At 36.1% G+C, this 26845-nt stretch overlaps 1 protein-coding gene across 2 annotated transcripts in view; it reads right to left on the reverse strand.

Moving 5' to 3' along the window:
- SV2C (synaptic vesicle glycoprotein 2C) overlaps nucleotides 1-26845 on the reverse strand; it is a 109806-nt gene that overhangs the window by 44409 nt on the left and 38552 nt on the right. For both annotated transcript variants that reach the window (XM_063181259.1, XM_063181260.1), the window contains exons 3-4: nucleotides 18448-18628; nucleotides 7239-7390 (exon numbers count right to left, since the gene is read on the reverse strand). In XM_063181259.1, the coding sequence (XP_063037329.1) occupies nucleotides 7239-7390; nucleotides 18448-18628 (333 nt within the window). The remainder of the gene's footprint in view (nucleotides 1-7238; nucleotides 7391-18447; nucleotides 18629-26845) is intronic.

Below are 26845 nucleotides of genomic sequence, written 5' to 3' on the forward strand. Positions count from 1 at the left end.
TCACCAGGATCAAAAGGTGGTTGACAGAAATCCCTGGGAAACTGAGCCTTGTATCTTCTTTGCTCACAAAACAATTTGCTAGATTTTTACTGAACCTCTCCCTAAACAAATTTTCTCTTTCACCTTCAGCCTGAAGTGCCAAGGAAAAGGTTATATTTGAAGCTCACTAATGAGCATCTTTAGTGCCCATTAAGTATAGATGTGCTAAAAGCTACTTAGACTTCTAGGTCTTGCAAATATAAACATTGAAATGACCATATCAAACTCTGCATTAGAGCACAGAAAACAACAAAAAAAAAAACACCTGAGAAAGTGGGGTTTATTTCCTCTCCTAGCTAGCTTTGCATAAGCAGCACTTCTAAACTCTGCTGTACTCTGTCATTATTGTTGTTCCTAAAGATGAAGATTTTTTAAAAGTACACATTCAGTGTAATCTAATTTAATAGGATTATTTCAAATGAGGAAATATTCACAAATAGAAGTTGATAACTCAAGTTAACATTGAAACTGCCTTGTACACACTTTAATTAACTCAGATTTTAAAAAGTATAGATAAAGCTCCATTTGCAGAATACATGATAAATGTAAGTGCATTAAGTACTTGCAGGGGGGAAGCATAGCACATTGGGGATCAATCACTTTGCCTCTTAGAGGAATATAAAAGAGATCAACAGATGTTGCGAGACATAGTAGATGCCTTTATGTCTGATCTATTCCATTTATACAGCATGACACAGTCTCATAACAAATGCAGATTCAACCTTAACAAAGCTCTAACTTCTTTAAACCTTAAATGGTATTTTTCATTTGTGAAGGCTAATTCTGAAGAGAGAAGATACATCAAAAAGGATATTGTATGGGGCAAATTTGAAAATTTGTTCTTGGTTTTAAATTTTGGTTAACATGTTTCCTCCATGTCTTAAGAACAAGGACAATAGATTGTTTTCAAATTCTGCAAATTTCTTGGTGCATTCGTGGGCTTTTTACAGCTCAGAAAAAATCCCATGGTTCTCTTACCCAGGCCATCTTCTTTGGCATTTCTCTTTGTACTGGACAACTGATGAAATTCAGACACGTTCTGCAAAAATACCAAATTACCATATAATAGAAAATCATGCCTTGGGTTCAACTTTTTCCCAAACAGCTGTTCCTATGGCATGAATTTGTTCTAAACTACCTTGAAAAGGAAAATTTTTAAAGACATGTTTGAGGAAAACAATAGAAAAGTAATATTAAGGAATTGGAATTTTTAAAAATTGAGAGTCCAGAATTTTAGAAATTAAATGAGGACCAACGTACTTTTTCTACCAGTGCAGGGTTATTTGGCCAAGAAGATTTCTGTCTTCCATTTGGAGCTACCAGTGAGAATAATTTGATAGACATGCATTTTCCTACATGTGCTGGGACTATTCAATGCTCCTTCTTTTCCTAATTTTTTTTTAAATTCTAGTATTTTTTTCTTTATTTGCTGTTTTCTAGTCTACTCCAACACAAGCGAAGGAACAGTATCTGTTTAATAGAACAGGGGTGTGGGAACTTTGAGGGGCATCTGTTGAATCAACTTGCCTCAAACCAGAGTCCATAATGGCCCCTGCAACCTCAGCCTGAGCTTTTACTTCTTTCATGGCAGTTTCGTTCAGACAGACAAACAGACCATTATAAAATCTTTTTCATTATATGTACCACCAACTCTTGACAGAAATATCAGACGAGTCTCTGTAAATCCACACTAAACAGCTCCTACCACTCAAAAGGATCCCGGTCTGCTCACCAGAAGTGCTGAAAGATGGATGACTCCAGAGATCCTTCTAGTTTTATTGCTCATCAAGCACTAGTACTTGCTGTGCCCTAAGTCTCTAACCCACAGACATTGTGCAGCATTAGTGTGGGAATTTTTAACCCAATACCACCACTGCTGTGTGACACTGAGAAACCCTTCAGCCCAACAAAAACCCAGACAAAATAAGGGAGTTAAGAGGTTTTCTTTTTTCATTGCTGCTCCACAATTTTAGTCCATCATGTTCTCAGTTAAATCTGCAGCAGGCTGAGAGGTTAATTCCTCCATTAACTCTGCCTGGTGCTTTGCATGCTGTGAATTGCACAGTGAGCCAGTATCTATCTCCTCATCTGCATAGCTGCTGCATGCAGCCCTGCTGCCTTGCCTGTTTTACTACTATAGAGTTCATGATGCTTTCATGCAGAAGGGGATTTCATTGCTGTTTTGAAGATAGGTTTATCTTTTTTATCTTCAGTTGGATGACACAAAAATGGAGCAAACATGACATGGAAAGTACAACATAAATGTTTTCAAGCCATCATGGTAAAGGGTGATAAAAGGATCACCTTCATTGCCAGTAGAGTGAATTTCTTCAGATTAATTTAATTGCTTTACCACAACAATCTTCTGCTACAAACTGAGAAGTATTTTTCAGGCCACTTTGCAAACCAGATCTTACTCAAAAGAAAAACACATTGGTCCATTCTCCTCACATTTGCACTCAGAGGCCATTATGTACTCCTGGGCCTAAAAAACAACTTATCTAATTATGGAAAGTAGAATAAGAACAGAGAACAGGTGTCCATTGGTAGGTCTAGTGAATTTAGCATAGTTCTAAACTGTTAAGGACAGTCTGTAGTTTCATGTGCCCTTGACAACATCCAGTGAATGAAGATTCTGTAAATATATTTGGCAGTGCATATTAGTACTATGTAACAACTGCATTTAAAATTTAACTTCTATCCTACCTAAATTAAGTCCCGTTTTCTGCCCTTTAATCATATTGACAGGAGAAAAGAAAAAAGCAAAAACATTCAGAGAAAATAGAAGTGAGTATATTTTACTGACCAGGAAATTATTTCAAAAATTTCCAGTAGGAGATATAATTAAAATTTTTTAAGATAGAAATTATTGTTAGTATTTTAAATATATTGCTTTGTAAGACAAGAATGAGTGCATTATTTGGACACTTCAATGTCTGTGTTTTTAGGTTCTGTTACTGTAAAGAACTTCCTCTCTCAAAAAAAATACATTCGGGAAAAAATGGCCTTCTCTAGTAAAGCTCTAATGACTGAAGTAGAAATATCATTTGTGACCAGTGACAAGTTTATAATTTGTAACTGCGACTGTTAGTCACAGAATAAAACACCAATAGTTTGTTGATGCAATAGAAAACTCTGCTGTAATAGAGAACATATTAATACTTTCCCACAGCCAGCGAGACACATTACACCTAGGCAAGAAATCTTCACTTCTGAAATGGAATACCATTTCTGTAGATTTCTTACTCCACACTTTTTTACTCCAAGTTTGTTTCCTGAATAGTACTAAATACCTCTCTTATGAACACAAGTAAGTGGTCCTCAATTAAGTAGGACAAAAGACTCTAGTGATGAAAAATGAATACTTTAGGTGAAGATCATATAATGTGATTACCCTTGTCTGAAAGAATATTTAAACTTACATCTGATTTGTACTGAAAGTGTTGGAAAGAAGTGTTTTTACTATTTTCTTGATTCTGTATTATTAAATTTGAAGTGGTTTAGGGAATAATGGAGCCTAATTTAACTGGAATATTTTGCATATTTATGGAGGTAATGTCTCTTCTCTGGCCATACGGTGGAGAGTTGTTCACTAATGTCATTTGACGTGGCTATCTCATCTCTTCTCTGGTAAATACCAGAAGTGGGGTGTGAGAGTCTGGAAAAACCTTCAGGTTCCTTCTGCAGTTTATGCTGTAACAGCCTGGATACCTGCACCATCCTGTTCTTCTCCTTGCAATCTAATTTCTTTTTGGTCAAGAACTCCTCTTCTTGTTCAAGAATAAGATTTAAGAACCAGCAAAGTCAATGTTTTTTATGACTAAGTAAAATACTGTAGGGAATGTTGCAAATTTCAAAAGATTTCCCTATAGTCCATAAAGCCAGAAAAGGCTTGTATGACTCTTACAGGCAAAGTACATAAAATTAGACAGAATATCAGAACTGATAGGCTAAGGACACCGAAATCCTTATCTAGCCTCCCTTGATGTTTAGTTTGGAGATATGTTACAATAAAAACTGAGACTGATTTTTATGATCATGCCACAGAATTTTTTTCTTTTTTAATAACTGATAAAAAAACTTGCAAAATTCTTTTTAATTCCTATTCTCAGAGTAAATAATAAACTTGGTGTAAAAAATTTTGTAAGATATAAATATCTGTATTTTAAACTAAAATTTCTCTTTCTTGGGATTCTTTATTATTTGAAAAACATTTTTGAAGACTATTGTAATACACTGTTGAAGTCTCTGATATCTTTGAACTACTCTACTTTGAAATAGAATGCTGAAATTAAAACTGCACTTGCAGAAGTATTTACAGAATGATTGTTATTTCTCCTATCCAGACTGACATAAGAACTGTAGAGAGGAATTTCTTTTTAGCAGTCCAATCTGAGACTTTTAAAATTAGTTACAATTAGAAGCATTTCTCTGCAGATGTTTCTTCTTCACAGCCTGAGCTCCAGTTTAGGAGACCTTGAACTGGTCTACACAAACTTTCAGTTTTTAAACAATGGCAAACAGATATTTCAGTCAAAAAGCCTTGCTAGAGAGATGCTTGTCTTCCAGATGATATTAGCCTTTCCATATGTGGTGACTGCAGCACTGCATCACACTTATCCCTCAGTTAACAATATGCTGATGTTAAAACAACAGTTATCAACATTTTATTTCGTGTTCCAGGGCATCTCTTGTTTCATACTGCTATGTTGCTTGAACAGCAACAGAGATAAACTGTTACATATACAGAGTAATCTTTGTTTTCTCCCAGAAAGATGTATCTAAATGTTCAATGGACAAACATACATATATAGCTTCACAGTCTGCCTTGGGCTAGATAAGGTATGCTAGGACTTTTTAAAGTGGCTTGTATAAGAAGAACTACAAATGAAAGGAATACATTGGTAAATGAGGGAAGAAAAGAATATTCAGAAGTACTCTACTCTGTTGACCTGGTATCTTCTATTAATAGAAGAATAGTTCCACTGTGCTCAATGACAGTTTATTGCTTTTTGTACAGATGGAGCTCATTCACTGCTATTGAATAACTTCTGAGTCCAGCTGAGAAAACCAAACATTGTCAGGTCCTCAACTGAGAAGCAGAGAACACAGAAATACCCAAATTTCTGTGCACAGAAATGCACAAATATAAATGCAGTTTAAAAGCAAATGTGTAGTTTATAATAATTATGTTTTGCTTCCTGGTCACTGAAGATGTGAATGATGAGAAGTACAGAAAGGGATTTGGAGGAAAATCTCTATCTCTGCTTAATTCTGGCAAAATAAATCTATGTAGAAATAATTCAGAAAGAGTAAAAGAGAAAATACCATAAAAGCCTCCTTGTAAATGCATGTAATACAAATGGTGTGGACACCTGAACAGGCATTTGCTTGACCTGGAATATTTCTGGGAGGGAACAGCAATGTGTGACCATACTCCCCAAATGCTGGAGCAGGGCTTGCCCTGGGGATATTTTTGCCAAAATGATGTACAAACTTACTTCTTTTACTCTGAAAAAGGATTCTTCTGATAGCTTGATTTTTTGGCCTTTTTTTGATCATTGTTTCTTACCTTAATAAACTGCAAGTAGTGATTTGTGTGTCTAGCACTAAAGCATACTATTTTTTGAAATAGTTTTTTACTTTCTTTTGTCTTATATTATTTAACAAATATTTTGTAGGTGGAAAAAGCAACAACAAAAACAAGAACAACAACAAAAAATTCAGTGCAGCACTCCTTTTTGTTGCTGATATTCTTCCTCTGCTAAAGAAAGAGAAATGTTTTCCCTGTAGTGACACTGCTTTGGTATAAGTGCACGATATTAAAATACACTGCCATGTGATGTTCTAAAAGCACCTCAGTAAAGGATATAAAGTTATTAATAAAATCTACATTAAATTAGAAAACCTATGTAAATTAGTCTGTCATAATGTTTGCATTTTCTACTGAAAGATAAAGAAAATAAAAGTCCATAGGAAAGCAAAAAAGTACTTGGCATCCAGAGCAATTTACTACTTTAGGAAAAAAAAAAATCCATACTGTGCCTTGTCAGCACAAATTCCTCTCTTTGCTTCCAGCAGTTCAAAGTCAAAAGGCAAGGTTGAAGATAGAGATTCAGGTTTGGTGTACTGAACCCTAAAATAATTTTAATGCAACAGTCCAGGTATTTGATTAATCTGCATTATTATAATATACTTCTGGACATTATCACTTGCTAAATATTCCCATCACTTCAAGAAAACCTTCACAATAATGCTTTGATAAACCTCATTGCTTGGCTAAAGGAAGTTGCTTTGGTTGCCAGCTCACAGTGCTGCTTTACTTCACTTGGGGCCTGCCAGAGAGAACTGCTTAAGAAGCTGATTTTTAAGAACGCCTGAGCAGTCTGAGCAACCCTGGAGACCCGTGAGCACTTAACTCTTATAAAACGCAAGCACAAGAGACAAAGAATTGAATCTATACCTCCATATTATGTTTAACTATGTCAGAGAAATTAAAGAGCTCTTTGACAAAGTAGCTTGTATTTTACGTGAGTATAACTTCAGCCATTGCCCTCACACATCCCTACAGCATTTAAATGTACTGTTTCATTTATCTGTTTTTACACCACTAAAAATATCTACTAAGATAGATACTAAGATATTAAGAAGCATTCAGTACAGCTTTATTTTCAGACTAATTTCAGATTTCAGCACTGCAAACTCTTCTTCTCAAGAATGTTCAATTCACAATCAATCACTGTATCAAAAGGATCCCTACTTAGACATTCCTGCAATTTAAAATTTCTCTGATGGAAATCTCCACATCATCTATCTACTCCAGATTTAACAATGACACCAATTAAATTTTCATGCATACAGGTTTTCAGTAATTTAAAAAATCTGACTGAATATGGATATTGGTGAAGTTTTGCATCTTGTAATAAATTATTTATTATTTGGCATACAATCTATTCCCACTATACCCTCCAACAGGAATTATTAAATAATAATAATAGTAATAATAAATAAATAAATAAGATTATTGTTATTATTGTTATTGTTATTGTTATTGTTCTTATTACTATCAGTTAGGTCACTAGTTCAAAAACAGATATGAAGACTCTTCTTTAAGCTATCAAGCTTTGAGATATTTACTTTCATACTAGAATACCTCCAAATCACAAGGAGATTTTTCTTTCTTCTATGGCTTTTCTTACCATAATGAGGAATTATTGCCCAAGCCATTGCAGAAGCGTAGATGCCACCAATCATCCAAAACATGCAGAGCCAGCTCAGGTGTTCACCTCGTTTCTCCCTAGCAAGCACTTCCGAAAAATAGGAGAAGACTGTTGGCATGGTTCCACCGATCCTAAAAGGAGATAGAGATAATGGATTAAGCAAAAGAATAACAGCTAGATAAAGTTTGAACAAGCCCGTAGGAGCAGTCATCAAAAACCTCAAATACAAGCACCCTCTCTGTCAAGTGTTTTTTCTCAAATTGCACCATGTATTGGAGAACTTTAGAGAAAACTTTCATCAGTTTGGATGCAATTTTTTGTCAAATATTTCCTTGAAAATTCTATGTACTATTTATTACATTCAGTGTTTCAAGGGAATTGTCAATGCGTCAGTCACAGGAACAGAAACCAGTGTGAAGTCTTGACTTTCACTGTTACAAAATCATGGCAGTCTACTGACAAGTGCTAAAATACCTTGCTTCTAATGGAAAAATATGAATCATTTTCCCAAAGTGTAATGGGTATTTCTCTAAGTCTTACCTCCCGTGGTTTAGGTAACCAAGAAATAACGAAATGTCATTAGGATTTTTTTATACACAATTCAAAACATATTCTACTCATTTGGACTACACGAATAGCTAAGTCCATGCTGGCTTTTTACTCATTTTTTTATGAAAAGCATTTGCATTAATATTTTTTCTTATGGTAAAATAAACATTGTCTGAAGGTCAGTTGTACAAAAAAAAAAAAAAAAAAAAGAGAAGATTCAGCTTGGTTTGCAAAAATTAAAGTAACTCAAAATATGTATCACTTTTGGTACCAGTTTCCAAGTCATCTTTTACTATCTTTACCTGCTCACTATGTATGCAAGCTGCCTAATGTTCTACATCACAACAAGTGCCTGTGGATTTTATTTTTTCCAATGAAGAAAATACCTTCAGATTACATACAACATGGTTTGTTTGAATTTGGTTTGAATTTGTAAGTGAATTTTAAAGAGAAATGCATATTTATGTATCATCTGGCAGCTGCCAAACTGGAAGCAAACAGCAAACCTCAAAACAGTTTTAAATAGATATTAACAAGGGAAACATGAATACAGAAATGGTATTTCACTACTAAGAAAGTTCAGTGCCACAGGCATACAGTTTATTTTAATATATCTTCATGTACTGTTATGAAGTATTGGGTTGAGCTTATATAGGGGACTGCTGTTTTCTCTTTTTTTTTCTACATGTATTCACATAGTCATAGAATGCTTTAGGTTGGAAAGAACCTCAAAGATCAGCTGATTTATTATGAAAGTCTTAGAAAGGCTAATCAACTGCAAAACTGGAGGACCAAGGAGGGAGATGGAGAGGAAGCATCCTCCTGCAGAAGACTGTCCTTTTGCTCTTAATGCTGGACAATCCCAAAGTGGCAGTAGCCATGTCTCCATTCCCTAAAACTTGCTCCTAAATGCAGAGCAAGTGACAGCAGGAAGGGAGAGAAGGAACAGCTACAATTGTTCTCACACCAAACAACAGTGAGAAATTGTCTTAAAAACTCAATGGACCTTGAGAACTCTTCTAAGGAGCAAAGAAATTTCTTCCCAACTTGCAAAAGTTTTAACTTGTGCTTGGTACTACAATCATTTTCTACCATGGAACTAACATAGTGTCTGGTATACTGAACACTGCTAGCAGAAGCATAAACTACCTCTCAAAGATTGGGGCAAGAGAAGATCAGAGTATCTCCAACTTTTTCCATCGCTTTCTTATGAGGATTTTTCAGATCTTTCAGCCACTACTGCTATTTATGAATTACCTTATAAAAAGTTTATATTTAAAGAAGTCCACCAATAAATCATGCAACAGCTGCAAAGAACACAATTGTAACAGTTTTAAAAAAGAAAACTTTGCCTAGATCCCATCTTCAATTGTCCTCATAAAAACCCTTAATAATTCAGTGCATCCAGGTGATCCCTTGCATATTTTTAGGGAAGGAAAAAAAATTGATTCTCAACATTTTTGTATTGTAAGTTTGAAAGCAACTGTCTCATTGTTGCCCGCCAACATTTTGTGAAATGCATGGTGGCATGTACAGGAGTGAATTTCAAGTAAAATTAAAAGCAGAACTGCCCCTAATTTTTCAGTAGGAAGACTTCATCTTTTGTTTTAAGGGAAATGCAAATGCTATTTTCCCCAGGATACAGTGTTAAGTCCGCTTCTGGCAAAGAATTGGTATTATACAGTGGGCTCTTTACTATTACTGTGTTTGTAAATTATTTGGCTCATCGTCACTTGTAGAAAATAATTTGATATGTGAAACTACATTCTTCTCTTGATATGTCTCCCTGTGCAGATGAAAAGCCCATGAAAATTGTGGGTTGACTTGAGAAGAATATTCATTCTAAAAATGGGAAGGAGTTTAACTTTCCTAAACACAAATTATTCAAACAATCTGAAGCTTTAATATCTCATCTCTTATTCATTTCTGTTATCTCTTCAGTTGTCCTAACCAAAGCAGTGGATGTAAACATGTTACCCACAGATAACAGAGAGAAGTCCATGCACTACTTCCTTCTGGGTCATGAATAGTATGTATCTTGTTAGTATGTACAAAAACTAAGTACTTTTTTTCCTATCTTCCTTCACAGATAAATTGTGTGGAGTCTGAACATTTTTTAGAGGATTAAAAACCCACAGATCTAAGCCTCTGGGATGATGATCATGAGTGATATCTGTCTCCTGAATAACACATTCTGTAATGAGGCAAAATCTAAAACCAACAGGAGGTAAAACTTCATTGAGCTTGGCCCAAAATCATGAAATAAGTTCTCTCACTCAATAAAAATCAGACTTTTCATATGAAATAAATGGACATATGCCTTCAGCCTTGATTTTTTTCTTGGTAAATATGTAGGAATAAATGAAAGAACAACACTAATAAAATAGCAGGAACCTTTTGCTACTGCACATATTGTTTATATGTGGGAGAATACCATAAATGTCAATCAAAAGAATAATAAATAATGATCTTTTTCAGTTATTCTTCATCTTATGTGATAAACCCCATCAGAAGTAGGTAGGCAGAGCAAGAGAGAATGAATATTTATGTACACTCTCAGTTCAGGTTTGTTCTGTGCAATTATGGGAAAGGCGAAACCAAAAGGAGATTTAATGGGTGCACCTTAGGGGAGTGGGATTCAGTGAAACAAAAAATAAGCTAAGATATATTTGTATTTTCTTTGTTACAAACAAAGATGATAAATGTCTGCTAATCTACCTTCAGAGCTGTGATTTGTCACAACAGATTTTGGCAATTGCACAGTGTGACAGCTGGGATGAAAACACGTCTGTGAGGCATTCAGAAACCTCTGGCTTCAGATAGAAGCTATTGTTTATTTGCAGATTCACTAGCCGAAAGGGCTTGAAATGCAAAAGCATAAAAGGAATAGAGATAATTAGGACAAAAAGCCCTTACAGAATACTAAATATACAAGGTAGATTGGTGTTCTTCTGAAATACCTTGTCTTCTCTTTCAAACTTGAACAACATCCAGACTAAAAATAGATAGTGTCTGTCTGAGACGGCATTTGCAAGTTGTCACCTTGTTATTTGCTATTTGTTAAAAAGTGATAGAGCTCAAAACACAGATTCAAAGAATTGGAAACAGCCCATCACTCCTTGTCCTTCCATCCAATTGCACATAACAGTCTTCTTAACAGTTTTCCACCCCAGTACCACAAGTCTCACTGAAAAATATCGCTGTTTTTTTCCTTTCAGAACTGCCATTAGACTGGCAAAGTATTTAATGGTGAGCAAAGAGATCGACCTTTTCCTTGAGAATTGCTGGATAAAGACCTGGAAAACTGCATCACACTAAAGACTAAGCTTTGTTGGTCACTGTACCCATTTTTAAATACAAGTGTTTCTTTGGACTATGAATAAGGAAGTTTTCTTGCAGGTACATAAGTGGCCTGTGTGCTATTTAATAGCAAGAGAGTCCTTGTAAAAATGATTCACATGATAATTTACTGAACTCTACAACAGTCAGTTCTGATGGAAAATGAATTGACAAATAACTAATTAATTCCCCCTATTTACCCAACACTATTTTAAAAATCAAGTTTAATTTACATTCAAGCATATAAAAGCAAAAAATGTGTCAGATATGTCAATAAATTGCTTTCACGTGCTAATTAATTCTTTCTTTTGTAGATCTGCTTTTTCTTATTCACTCTTCAAGTTTTTACTTGAAAGACAAATACCATGGTCAGTGTCTGCTATAGACCACCAAAACAGGAAGAAAAGGCAGGTGAAATATTCTAGAAGCAACTGGGAGAACTCTCACAATCACTGGCACAATCCCTCCACTGTTCTTGTGGGGGATTTCAACCTACCAGATGCCAGCTGGAAAAGCAACAGAGTGGAGAGGAACCAGTCCAGGAGGTTCCTGGAAGATAATGCCCTGACACAGCTGCTCAGGATATAAACAAGGTAGGGCACCCTACTGGAACTGCTGTTTGTGAGCAGAGAAGGACCGGTGGGTGATGGGTTATGATGGCTGGAGGCTCTCTGGGCCACTGTGATGACAAAATGACAGAGCCTTTCATTGTCAGAGAAGTAAGGAAGGTTGGCAAGGAGAACATGTACCTTGAACTTGTGGAGGGCAGACTTGGGCCTGTTTAGAAAATCCCTTGGGAGGCAGTTGTGGTTGCCAAATGAGCCCAGGAACACTGAACATTCTTCAGGAACGAAATCCTAAAGTGCAGGACCAGGCTGTCACCGTATGCTGAAAGTTCGACTAGCAGGGAAGAAGACCAGCCTGACTGAAGAGAGAGCTGAACTCCAGAAAAAAACAAGAGAGTTTATGATCTAAGAAAGAGTAGGCAGGCTGCTCAGGAAGAGTACAGAGATGTCATGAGATCATGCAGGGAGAAAATCAGAAGAGCCGAAGCCCAACTGATTCCTAACCTATCTACTGCCATAAAGACAAAAAAAGGTTTCAATAAATATATTAACAACAAAGGCGGGCTAAGGAGAGTACCCAGCCTTTTTCACGTGAAGGGGGAAACACAGTGACAAAGCATGAAGAAAAGACTGGGGTCTTCTTTGTTTCAATTTTTAATAGTCAGACCAGCTGTTCCCAGGGTACCCAGCCTCCTGATCTGTGAGACAGACAGCAGAAGCAGAATGAAGCCCACATAATCCAAAGGAAAATATTCAGAGATCCACTACATCACTTAGACATGCTCAAATGTTTGGGCCTGGATAGGATCCACGCAGGGGCCCTAGGGGTGCTGGTGGAAGTGCTCACTGAGGCACTTTCCATCATTTACCAGCAGTCCTGACTAACTGGGGAGGTGTCAGTTGACTGGAGGTTGGGATATACCATGCACATCTACAAGGAGGGTCGGAAGGAGGATCTGGGAAACTACAAGCCTGACTGCAGTGTCCAGGAAGGTCATGGAGAAGATGACCCTGCACCATCACATGGCACATACAGGAGAACCAGGGGATCAGGCCCACCCATCATGGGTATGGTTTGTGAAAAGCAGGAGATCAATAATAGGAGATCAAGTAGGACCTGCTTTTCACAAACCATACACTGTGGAGGAGGGAAAGAATGTGGATGTTGCCCAACTGGACTTTAGTAAAGCCTTTGACACCATTTTCCAAAGCACTGCTCTGGAGAAACTGGCAGCCTGTGACTTGGACAGCTGCCCTGTTCCCTGGGTAAAGGACTGTCAGGCTGGCTGGGCCCAGAAAGCAGCGAGTGGAGTTACACCCACCTGGTGGCTGTCACCAGTGCTGCTCCCCAGGGCTCTGTACTGGCGCCAGTCCTGTTTAATGCCCTCCTTGATGACCTGGACAAGGGATTGAGTGCACCCTCAGTCAGTTCACAGGTGACACCAAGCTGGGTGGGAGTGCTGATCTGCTGGAGGGCAGGGAGGCTCTGCAGAGGGATCTGGGCAGGCTGGATCATGGCTGAGACCAATGGTGTGAGGTTCAACAAGGCCCAGTGCTGGGTCCTGCCCTTGGGTCACAGCAATACCAGGCAGCTCCACAGGCTGGGGCAGAGTGGCTGGAAAGGACCTGGGGGCGCTGGTGGCAGCAGGTGAACATGAGCCAGGCTGTGCCCAGGTGGCCAAGAAGGCCAATGGCATCCTGGCCTGTGCCAGCAATGCTGTGGCCAGCAGGGCCAGGGCAGGGATTGTCCCCCTGTGCTGGGCACTGGTGAGGCCAACACCTCCAATCCTCTGTTTAATGACCTACCACAGGAAGGTCATTTTGATGCTGGAACATGTTCAGAGAGGACAACAAGAATGGTAAAACATTTGGAGCAAAGTCCTAAGCAGAGTGGCTGAGGGAACTGGGGCACTTTCAGATAGAGAAAATCAGAAAAAAACCCTTTATCACTCCTACATCTACCTGAAAAGAGGTGTAGAAAGGCTGGTCTCCCTTTTCCAAGAGACAAAAAATAGAGTGAGAGGAAATACCTCGGCTGTACCATAGGAATGGCAGAGTAGGAAAAATTTCTCCATAGAAAAAATTCTTCATGGAAAGGTTTGCAAAACATTCTAACAGACTGCTCAGGGAAGTGTGGAATGTCCATCCCTGGAGGGTTTTAAAGTATCTATAGATGAGATGCTTAGGAATAAGGCTTAGTGGTGGACTTGGCAGTATTAGTTTGATGGTTGACCTCAATGATTTTAAAGATCCTTTCCAACCTAAATAATTCTATGGATTCTATATTTCTTCTTTTGATTTTTTTCTGTTGTGTAATCTCTCTTTATTTACCCTCGTCTGGCCTTTTCCCCCTTTTCCCCCTTTTATATAATCTTCCTTTCCTCATAAGAATGGTGTCTTCTCTTATAGAAGGGAAGAGAAGGTTTAGAGAAGACTCCCTTCTCTCTGAGAACCTCTCATCAACCTTTACCCTCATCTGAAGCTGCAAGGACTGAAACAAAGCAATTTGTGAAGCTCAGACCTTGCCAAATGCTCACTTGGCTTCGCTGAGAAGTGTATTTCCCTTTTGGCATAGCCTATCAGCTTTGAAGCCAGTCACCTGCAGAGCTATTCATTAGCTCACAGTGTAAAAACACTGATAGCCTTGTGTAGGACACAGCTGGATGCTGAAGAGGAATCAGAGGCAGAAGATTACAACATTTTGAGAGTTAAAGGATACAAGGTTCTTCACAACAAAGCAGTGGAACAAGTGGATATGAGGAAGTAAAAGATAAATACAACATGATACTAAATAGTGATGATATAGAATTATAACAGCTGGAGGTTGGTCTAGTTCCTCCTAGAGGAGTACTAGTTCCTGAAGGAACTGCTAGGGTAGGTAAGAATCTTATCCTTTTGGAACATTTCAGTCTTCATCTCTGTTGGAACATTTTTGCAGTTGTTATGTATATAGACTGCTTGTACACCCTTCATGTCATAGTCTCTAAGGGGTGGATATGCAACCCTTAAGTGTTTTTTGCCACTCGATGTAGTATACAAAACTGCTGGTAAAAGTCAGGGTGTGTGGACTTACTCAAAGAACCTCTCAGAACTGCAAGTTACAAGAAACTACATTCATAGTTTTGGATTTTTGCTAATTTTTGATTCCCCATGAAAAAGTGAAGAATTTGAGAAAATACCTGAATTACAAGTTTTGTTCTACCATAATGACACCAGCACTCTGTGATAGATTCCAATAATATAGAAGGAGTACTGCAGGAAGGTTTAGAGATTGTCTAAAGGATGAAGAAAGTCTGAAGGTAAGTCTCAGAAGTAATGAAGTATAGTCCAAAGCAGTCTGGAAAAGGAATATTATGTTAATACATATTGAGAAAGACTTTTTTTCACAAGGGATAACAGGCAGCTTTTAGTTAATAGCTTTTAGTTACATCAGTTAACAATATCTAACCTGTATTTCCTAATATTTCTGCGGGTCTGGAGAAGAAATTTGGCCAAATTAGCAATTCTGGCAAATTGAAGAAATTTTGCATTCTGGAAATACTGTGTGCTTTTAACAGAGGCCACATTTATTTAGCATCTTTTGTTTTGCTCAGAAGAAAGAATAACTTTCCACCAGGAGCAAACATATCAAGTTGTCTGAAAAATTTTAAATTGTAGTTCACCTCAGAATATTTATTTCAGCTAGTTTTCAATGTATGAAAACTTTGACTTCTTTTAGAAGTAATATTTGGGCTGGATAAGCATGATTTTTTCCCCCAAACTGTACAATCTCTGCATATCTGAAGCAACCAAAATGAAATTTAGTGGGATAAGACAAATGTGTAGTGCAGTTTTAATCACTTTATTATAAATTTAATTGTTGTACTTTAAAAAAATTGCATCTAAATTTGTAAGTATCAAAAATATTAATAGCTTAGATTAGTGTTTTCTAGAAATTGGACAAAACTATGTAGCTGAGAATAATATTTCACAGTGGTAGTGTTGAACAGAACTCCAGCTTCATTCAAGTTAGCAGCTATGTTGTGAGTCATGCTCTGCATCAGAGAAACATTCTTTTGACATTTTCAAACAGATACAACAAGGTGCTTTTTGATGATAAATATTTGTACCTTCCAAAATGGCTAATGATGAATAACACACACAGTTTCTCTTCAATGTCTTTTCACTTGGTAGGAAACCATGTCTAAAGCCCTCCTAGAGACCTTCATCAGGCTTCTGGATTCAATTTCAGTGATCTTTAATTAAAAGAAATTATCCCGATAACTCTCTGCCCCTTCAGAAAACTCCCACTCCTCTCCAGTCTGAGTAACAATACTATTTTGCCTTTAAAACATATAATTCAGTTCTATCCTTAAAATCATTCAAGTTCCATAGTTGGGCTATTTGAATCACACAAAATTACTGGAACAAAAACAGAAGTACAGTGGAATGTAATCGAGACGCCTAGGGAAAATGTGTGCCTTTTCCCAAAGGAAACCAGAGATCTGGTTACCTGCATATGGACAGGGCTGGGGCACTTAACTTTTTTTCCCCTCAGTCTTCATCACGAAGAGCTCCACTCACATCAGCTGAAGGATGTGAGGAAGGGGAACTTGAATAATGACAACATTCCACTGCAGGAGAAGATCAGGTTCGAGAACATCTAAATAGCCTGAAGATGCACAGGCTGATGGGACCTGATAATACCCATTGGTGGGTCCTGATGAAATCGAAAGACAAAGTTTCTAAGCCACTATCCTCCATATCTGAGAAACTGTGGCAGTTTCGTGAGGTGCCCATTGACTGGAGGAGGGGAAACACCTATCAAGATGGGATTTTCCTCATCTTGAGGGTCTAACAAACAGATTTCTAGAAACCTCATGGCTTTCACATGTCTACCCTGATATAATCTGAAAGGGATTATTCAGGGAAAAAATCCAATCTTCGAAGAAAACAGCAAATATGAACCAGCGATGAATCTCTCTCTGCAGTAATTGCTATGAGGAATAACTCTACAGTTCATGCTGTCTTTTGTTGTTGTTGTTGTTTGATTGGTTTGGGGTTTGTTTTGTTTTGGAGACTCCATTTAAAATACAGTACATGGCAACAAATTATCTATGATCTATTCATGTAGCTCTCAAAGATGCAGTAGGAGGACTTTGAACAGAATGGGGAAAGTGTATGATAAAGATTTGAAAGGCCTGCTCCTTCAAGGACCTTTAATCATATGCTGGGTACACAAGAGAATGTGGTTCCCAATCAAGGACAAACATGTATCACAAGGAAAGCTACAGGCTCTGACTCTTACTGTAAAAGCTCCTAGACAGGTGACAAGGAAATGGTGTAGGCAAGTTTCTCATGAAGTATAATTAATACATATTTTGCAGTATATCCCAAAAGGGACAATTTCAATTAAAGCCATTTTGGGTCTACAACAAAACAAACCTTTGTAGCATAAGGGTCCAGACCTGCCCCAGGAAATTGACTAGGCCAAGCAGTAATACAATAAGCTTCTCAACTTTGCAGGATCACAGAAGAGTGAAAGTGTCATGCTACATGATCTGTAGTGTTTGTGCATGGCGTGAAAAAACATAGCATCTAGAAATGATGGTAATTTATGATAAGAGATTTTTAAAATTTTGTTTTTCTATGGGATTCGGGGTTTCCAGGAAGTAGAATATTGCCATTTTTCCTTCTTGTCTTATAAAGCTATATCTGACAATCTGGTGACAAACTAAGAGATTCTTCTAGCTAGATGACTCCTCACATTTTTCTATCTCCTCTTGTCCTTCCATTCCTCTTCCTAAATCAGATTAAAACTACTGAGTGCTACGGTAATTTCTTTTTGGTATTCATGCTGAGCCCTAGCCTACTTCAGACCAGTTCAAAGGATTTCTCAAAGCACAAATATCATATAACTGTATTGCTGAACCATAGCTCCATAATATAGAGGCAAGAAACCATTAATGAAATGGAGTTCATGTGTGTGGCTTTACAGCACAGCTGCTGTGCTCTCATCTGATCTTGTCTATTCAGCATACCAAAGACCGATAGTGATCTGAACTGTAACTGTAACTAGGAGTCTTAATCTGAATCAAACAATGACCAGAAGTGCTAAACCAAGCAGTCGGCAGAATAAAGCTCTTGTTTATCCAAGTGTGCAGTAAAGGTAGAGGTTTTCTCATAGTAGTTTACTTACCTAACTCCTTCTCTGCTCATAAAAGTCTAAATTTATAAATTTAATCACTGAGAAGTTATTTAAATGAAAAGTAAAGAAAACACAGGTTCATAAACTCCAATATTTCAGAGAAGACATTTGACACAGTTTAGGATGCCATTGTAAATTTATCACGATGCCATGTGCACAATATTGTGCACATAAAGACATTAGAAACTTTAAAAATATTACCAAAATCTTAGTGTACACCTGTATTGAGAGTGTTACTTTGCTGACTGAACAAGATGCAGTACATACAGAAGCTGAGGCTTAAAAGAGTTAAGCAAGTTGATCAACTTCACAAAACAAATCCTTTGCAATATAAGAACAAACTCATTCTCACATTTTCAGTCTGTGTCTTTCCCCCAAAATTATTCTTCCCCTTCAGGTTGCTATTTAGGATTGTAGTAGCTACCTTGCTTAGTTCTCTCATCACTGACACAGACTGTATTTCTACACTAAATAATGTGCTCATGCAAACATAAAAGTTTTATTAACACACAGAATTGTGAAAATTAACCAAACCAGAAGAGCTTACCCAAATCCAGAAAACAAGCGACAGAAGAGGAAGAAGCCATAGCCCTGGACAAAGGATGAAAGGAAGGCAAAGAATCCATTGACAGACATACATATCAGGAGTGATTGTCTCCTTCCCACCTTGTCGGCCAAGCCTCCCCAGAAGAATGCCCCCACCATCATCCCAAGGTACACGATACTCCCTGTAATACACAAAAATACAAAAGAGGTATTTTGTCAGCTACATAATTGACCACACCAAAATCAGGTAACCTTCTATATTTACAAAAAGATTAGGATACTGATGCTTTTATCCTTTCTCACTGAATAGAAATTACATGCACAGTTTTGTAAATGTATCTAGAGAGAACAAATTTCCTACTGTTTTTTTCATCTGTTACCAGACACACTTAATATAAACATTAAACTGAAGCTTAATATAAATACTAAACAAGGTGCGTCTAGCTAAAACAATAAACATGTAGGCAAATAAGTCTGAATAGGAGGAGAAAATGCCACGATTTCCTCAGAATTAAAATGCATTCGTGTTAAATATTGCAAAAAAATATTACTTCCCCTACAGGTACAATTTGTCTGAACATCTTCAGCAGGATATTAAACACCAGGATAGCTGGGAGTAATATGTGCTAAAAAAAGATGATTATATAACAAACACTTTTCACCTGAGATATATAGAATCAAAAACATTGATCTTGATTGGTTTTTTTCTCCCTCCTACACCAGTGTATTTCTTTGTTTTAAAAGTCAATGTCCTTTCAAAGCAAAAACTGTAATGTTCTTGACTTGTTGTTTTGGGGGTTTTTTTGTCATCTTCCCCCCTCTCAATAATTATAATAAATGTAACAGATACAGTTACATTTCTTAAAATGGTATAACAAAAACTAATATTGGGGTGATATTTTTTTAGCGTAAATTGTGTTTCCACATGTACTTTCTCACAGAAAGATAAGTCGAAATATTTAACATTTTTATTCTTCACATCTTAACACATTGTAGATAATTTCCTTTCCAAACACCCTGTGGAACATTTGACAATATTGACAAATATGTACAACATATTGAGCAGACTGTCGGAAGGAAAAAGTAATTCCCAAGTTTTGGACAGAACTATTAACTTTGTATTTTGTTTGATACATGGAATTCTTTTTCCATCTAGTTTCTTGTTGAACTTCCCAGGTTAGGTTTTATATATCCTGCATATTGCTACCATCTTCTACAGAGCAGGAATTACTCACTAAGGTGCTAGAAGTAATTAAAATACTAGAATTCCTTGTTATGTGTCTCCTTTAGATTAGTCTCAAGAATGGACAAATTCTCGAGCGTCTCTAATGGACTGTAATTGCTGTGAAATTCTGGCCTCCAAAAGAATCACCTTTGCCCTGCAGAAGGTAGTTGGATGGTAAAGGAAGCTGAAGAAAACCCATTTAAATTCCTGGGCTTGGTTAAATGCATATCAGTGTAGAGTTTACGCATCAGTATTTCTGTTCTTGGAATTACAGAGGATAACATCTGAAGTGCTGACATCTGCAGGGTCTTATACACCCTGAAGTGTCTCTGTTCCCTCTCATGTTCTGTGCAAGTAGTTTCCACTGTTGTTCCCTTATGAGACATAATTTAAAATAGGATATTTTTTTAAATAGGATACACATTGTGTGTTATATTGTATATTAACAAGATTATAGAATCAGAATTATAAAAAGTGGTTTGGGTTGGAAAGGACCTTAAAGACCACCTTAAATTTCAATCCCTGGTCATGAGTAGAGGCATGTTCCTTTAAATCAGATTTCTCAGATCTGCACCTTATCTCAGGATAACAGATCCCATGCTGCTCATCACAGGAGAATTGCTAAAGCAACAAACTCCATAAGAACAACAGTTAAGTGTCTTCTAAAAAACAGCTTTTGTCAATGAATGTTTTCTAAATTTTGCTGGATTCTTAGATTTTAATCAAAAAATACTGATGATAATACAAGTAAATCCAGAATTTGCAGAATTATTAAGACATCTATCTTTACCTTCTTTAGCTCAGGAAGGACACAGACATTACAGTATTCTTTTTTAGTATAGAGGTATTTAGGAGCAGACATTTACTAGATAGCTTTTTCATTCTGATCAGAAATTTTATTCCACTAGTTGAGATTTTTCTGTAAATGCACATGGCTAATGTATTTCCTGGTCCTAAAGAGACAAAGATTGGTGGGTAATTTAACATATTCATTCAACGGCTTTAAGATCTCTTCTGTGGGTTATTTCACCGTGCTGCAGGTGGATCACTGCCCATAAGCAGTTTGGAAACTCCATCCAACAGATCTGCCGCTTGCTTGACAGTAGGAGTGAAAAGAATGTAGCAAAGATCGTCAAATAGCTGTACTGCCAGCAGACATTTCAAAAAGAAAAAAAGGTCATTTTTATTCTTACAGTGAAATTCATTACATTCTTTTCCGTATAAGAATTATTGGGTTTTCCCAGTCAACATTCTAATATAAGAAATAGAGAAGACCAATTAAATAACCTTTTATTTCTTTATAGAGATAACTTTAAAATATTTCTATGCAAATAATCATAACTTTACCAATTTACATTCCTTGTGATGCACAAATATATCAAAACATTTTGAACAATGAAAGAAAAATGATTGCAAGCCTTGAGTTTAAAAAAAATCCCTTTCTTTTAGATGAAAAATCCTTTGGTCATTGTACTGGGTTTTGGACTTCTATACTGATGTAATTCTCCTAAAGAACGTTTGAAAGATGCTGCTAAAAATAATATTCTCATCCTGTCAATAAACTGCTATAAATAAGCTGCTCTCTGAGCTGCAGCATTATCTTTTTCTTTCCCATTATATTAACTTCCAATTTTTTCCTATTTGCCATGTAGTCTTTGCACACATCCTCTCCTTGACCAAAGATCTGTAACCCTTCCATCCTGAGCCTACTGCAGCTACCAACAGTACATGTTTCGGTACATTTTCTGTCTTCTATTCTGTATTTTCTGTTTCTCTTTATTGCAAGACATTCATATAATGGTTTGGGTTGTAAGGGACCTTAAAGCCCATCTATTTCCAACGCCCCTGCCATGGGCACCCCTCATTAGACAGATTCTTAAGACCCCCATTCACCCTGCCCTTGCAAACTTCCAAGGAAAATGCATTCTCAGCTTCTCTGTACAATCTGTCCCATAATGAAGAACTTCTTCCTTATCTAAACCTGCTGGATTCTGAAAATTCTCTAGATTTTGGGCGTCTCTTGTTGGCACTGGCACCAAAATGCTAGGATTGGGGTAGATTGAAGTTCTCCTCCCTTCTTTAGTTTAGTAAACTTTAGTTTACTTTAGTAAACCTTAGTTTAAACCCCTCCTGCATCAGGTAAAGGAAGTGCCCTTTGTCTCAGCTTCCAAATTTTTCCTTGAGATCATTTTACCCTGCAGCAATATTAACAATAAGTCACAAAAGTGAAAAACGGTACAGGAGAACTGCAACCATGGAAAACAGCTGAACAACCACTCAACAAATGTAAGTAGCCAATGAGATAAGATGATAATTTTATTGTGATCAGATTATCATTAGCATTTATTTTCTAACCATTGTAGTTCTGTTCATTATGTTATGCCACTGGTCAGAAAATAAATGTCTTCTGGATAACACTAATTTTTTTGCACATATTTCATAATTCACACATTACATTTTGCATAAATTCATATATGTAAAAATTAAATACCATGTTGTTGGTCAATCTATATATGTATATAGATGTCAACCTAGCATGTAATGCTGAGAGGTGGTACTCCTTTTTTGAATAGCTACTACCATCCACAAGACTGGCTGCTTTTCTCTTTCTTTTTGTACACTTTTCTCCAAAGAAATCAGCTAATACAGTGGAAGGAACACAATGGTTTGATATCCAGTCTGACCTTAGAACATATTTTAAAATATTTTAAAATATAAAGACTTTGAAGGATATTTGTATCATACATCTTGGATTCTCCCCACAAGGTAACAAAACTGTCTAAAACTCTCAATTTTTGGAAAAGCACTGAGAAGAGGCAGATGGTAGCTGAAAAGAAACATGCTAAAATAAACAATCTCTTTTATTGTTCTTTTGACAAGTTTTAACAAACCTGTATTTTCTTTCCATTGTAGAATTCTTACATACTTCAATGATTTTCACCCACTGCACAAATGCACATAATACACACTTACATCCTCTTCCGACAAGGGAACTTTAGTGTGGGATTGCTTTAGACCATGCACACACTTTGGCTACCAGATGGCTAGATATTTTTAAAGGGATGTGTACAGCATCTTTCATACTGCTTAAAAGAGTTTAGCCTTACAAACAGCTGACCAAGAACTCCCTTGGTATCCAAATGCTAGTTATGGACAATTTAAACAATGACATAACAATAAATGCATAACTAGTCACTTAAGTTCACTTAAGCAGTATTTTACTCCTCGTGCTGCCATAACTTCATTACTTGCTGATATCAGTTGTAATTCATAGTGTGGTATCTAAAAGATAGACAAAATCTTCTGAAAAATCAGTTTGTAAGTGTATTTAGTCAGGAAAAAATACAGCAATGAAAGAAAAGTCAGATTTCGCTGCAATAGAGAGACTCAGAGGCTATGGGACTCCCTGATTAGCTTTTTGCACTAACATACCTATTATAAATCAGTTATAAAATGAGCATGAAGTTTTTGTTTCCTGTTACATCATTTGGGTAATCTGTCTGAATGAGGAAAGCATTTCATACAGCCAGAAAAAGAATACACGTTATAAAAAGACTTTAAAAATAAGACTAAAATATCATTTCTGTTTTGGAAAGAGCAATTATAAACGTGGTTCCATAACAAGAAAAACAATTTTTGTAAGATAATGTAATCAGTGTTTTACTTACTTGTACATGGATCTTCCCATATGCTATTGTTGAGAATATAATAATTCATAGTGAAATATTGCAATGCCTATAAGTAGCATGATTAATATAAGAATGAGAATATCCAATTTTATATTTGTTTTAATCCTGATAATACACTATATTTGGATTTTAAAGACTATAATCTTTCAGACCTGTATTTAATTACAATCTGTTAATAGTTTCTTTGATCAGAAAAGACTTGGAAAATTGGAGCAACCTATGCAGCAACTGTCAAACATAACCTCTAATTAAGCATTTGCAATGGCAGGTAATTAAGGCAAACACTTTTCCATTAAGACAACAAATATAACAAAGTTGTAATAACTCCAAAATTGAAAAAAGAACTCAAATTTTCTACAGCCCATGTATTTAGATGTCTAAAACCTATGTACTTAGTATATTTGATCTTCACTTTTCATTATTAATATTATGCCATTCATCCCCTCAGATGTACAATGGCTGCAATATTCCTACATAAAGAATTGCCACAAACTAATATTTATCTGTAATAACTATTTCTTTGTTTCTCTAAATATTTCTTGCAGTGGTGAAACAGCCAGCTTTATATACACAGAATGGTAAAATTTTAATGAGTGGATCTAAGTGGTTAAAATAAACCACAAATTGTTCAGCCATCTGAAAAAGCTGATAGGTACTGTTTTCCAGCAAGCATGTGAGATAAGACACCATACTAACTAAAACTAATCTTTTGCATGAGTCTTTGCAAATTCAAGACTTCTCAAGCCTTGCATTTCCTTCATCTAAACTCTACCTGTTTCTCATAGTAAACATTTAGTGTCTTAACTTCAGATGTTAAATGACTTCTCTTACCTAATAATATGAAATGTATGTAAATCCCCAAAATGCCACAGCATGTCAGGCTCGTTTTCTATTACAACTTTTCAGACTAATCCACTCCTCCCGCCTTCCCTGTCAAGACAACTGCAGACAGGCTTTGATATGAAATTTCACACTCTTTAGCACAGATGCTTAATTACACACTTTTTTTGAAGCTCTTTGCTCTTTGGCTTAAAATACATTTACAGACAGTTAAGGTTCACTTGTATTATTGGAATTACTTTCAGAAATCAGGGTAATAGGGTTTATCTGTTTAAATGCATAAAAGATATAAAGCTATTTTAAAATGAATGTTGCAGCTCTCCATTCTCAATATAGCAGTTTTTACAGCATCAATCATACTTCAGTCATTCTTGGGCCTTCAAGAAGAAAACTTTCATCTGAGTAACCTCTGTGTTTAGTTCTCTAATAGCAATAATTCCAAAGTGACAAGCCTTTGCATGATAGACCATTTTGCTTTTGCATATCTTTTAGCTGCTTAGTTCACAAAACATTCTGGATATGCTTCACAGTCAGTAAAAAAAGACAACTTTATCTCCATAATAACTAAAGAAAGATATAAATTCAAGAAAAAGGAAAAGACTAAATTCCAGTGAGACTACTGGAAAATGAAAATACAGCCTCATCTCTTCTTAAACTTGTTGAACAATACAGAAACATTAGTGTTTTCATCAAGGCAAAAAAACCTAAAACTATTGTTTCAACCCAAAACAAATTTTTAAAATAATTTTTTGTAAAATTCTGTTTCTTTAGTATTTACATGAGAAAACAACTCAGGGAAATCCTCTGTACAAGCTGCAAAAAATACATCTCACACAAGTGATAGCTCACGGCAATCAATTTAAAACTATACAAGAAATAGTCTGTCTGCTTCATTAGTAGGAAAAATCCCAAGCAAACAAAAAAATAAGCCAAAAAACCCAACAACCCACCAAACCCAAGCACCACTTTCAAATATGCCTACAAACATCTGATGACATTCAGTCAAATACTAACCCAGAAATTCCATAAAAATAAAAATCAAATTAATTCTATCCATTGTTCACACAAAATGATCCTGTTCTCAAACAACTTTGATGAGCTGTAATACAGGATCTCAACCATGAAAATCAAGAAAATGGAACTTAAAGCAAACACAAGGAAAAGTAATATCATGCTCAGCTGACCAGCAAAGATGGGAAAAGAGCAAGTAACTCAACACTTCTTCATGCAAACCTGTTTATGATGTTAAAGATAATGAGAAAAAGCAGTATCAGTAGCACAAACAATTAAAAAATACAGGTTTGTAATATCATGACTGACTATTATAATTTGATGAGTGATTTAGTAAAAGAAAATTGTTGTGAGGTAGCCCAGTACTATAGTTCTGAAGAGAAGTACGAAACAAAATATACAGCCAAAAAAGTACAAAACATTAAATGAAAATTAAGAAGAACACAAAACTGGTGGTTTCTCCCATAGTATTTCCTTTTCAAAAGAACAAAGTCCAAATTTTCGAGACAACGTAATCCGAAAAGGGAAACAAATGTAGAAGCCAAAACCAGGTGAAACTAAGTGGATAGGACTTCTGACATATTTAGGGACCAGAAAGAATGTAATGCAAGACAAAATTTGACTATACATAATTTTATGTCACCAAAACATTAGATTGAAAAATACCTACCACTTATTTGCCTCAATTTAACACTGAGACTTAAGTAAAAATCACCTGATAGCATGGCTACTCAAACAGATCAGCTTGCTCTTCCAAAGGTCAAAAGGTCAAAGATGAGCCAAGAATTTTTTTTTTCTTGGATGGAAAGGGGAAGTAAGAACTGTTCTATCCTCTTCATTAAAAAAGAAAACAAAACAAAACAAAAAGAAAGACAACAACCCCCCCCCAAAAAAAAAAAGAAAAAAAAAAGAAAAGAAAAAAAAAGAAAAAGAAAAAGAAAAATCATACAACAACAACAAGCCCCCCAAAAAACAAATCAAAACAAAACCATTTCTTTTTTTCCTGAGGAACACAACTTGCATGTTTCAGGAATCTACTCCAATAGATCCATCCTGAGGGAAATCACAAAGATGAAAACTCATTGCTGGATATGTTTGATCAAAACTCTTGTAGTCCTATAAAAGAAATACTGTCCATCAAAAATGAATGAGACCACAACAATAATTCACATAAATTTCATTCAGTTATTAATATGGGTTGTTTTTTCCCTCTGTCATCCTCATATTATATTTATATGCCTAATATGCTTAATTTTGATTATTTTCCTGTACCTCAGTTGTGAGATTTACTACTTGCAGTGCTGTTGCACAAGCTCAATTAAGTTCCATCATGAAGCATTTTGCTTCCATATTTCCCCTCCTTGGGTTAATGAAACTAGTTTTATTTTAAATATTTAGTGCAGACTAAGGTGATATAGGTATAGACCTTTAAATTTTCAGTTCATTTGGAGAAAAACATAAAATTTTTTTGCTCTATGTTTCTGCATGCTAGTCACTTTCCTTATAGTGACATTCACCTTACAATATGTTTGAAATTTACACCAGCAGGTGTGCTGATACTTTTTGTTTTAATAATGAAATTATACTCAGTTTTGGATTATTATTTCATTAGTAACACACATTCTTATGTACTC

This window comes from Melospiza melodia, chromosome Z, assembly GCF_035770615.1.
Source record: "Melospiza melodia melodia isolate bMelMel2 chromosome Z, bMelMel2.pri, whole genome shotgun sequence".
Lineage (NCBI taxonomy): Eukaryota > Metazoa > Chordata > Aves > Passeriformes > Passerellidae > Melospiza > Melospiza melodia.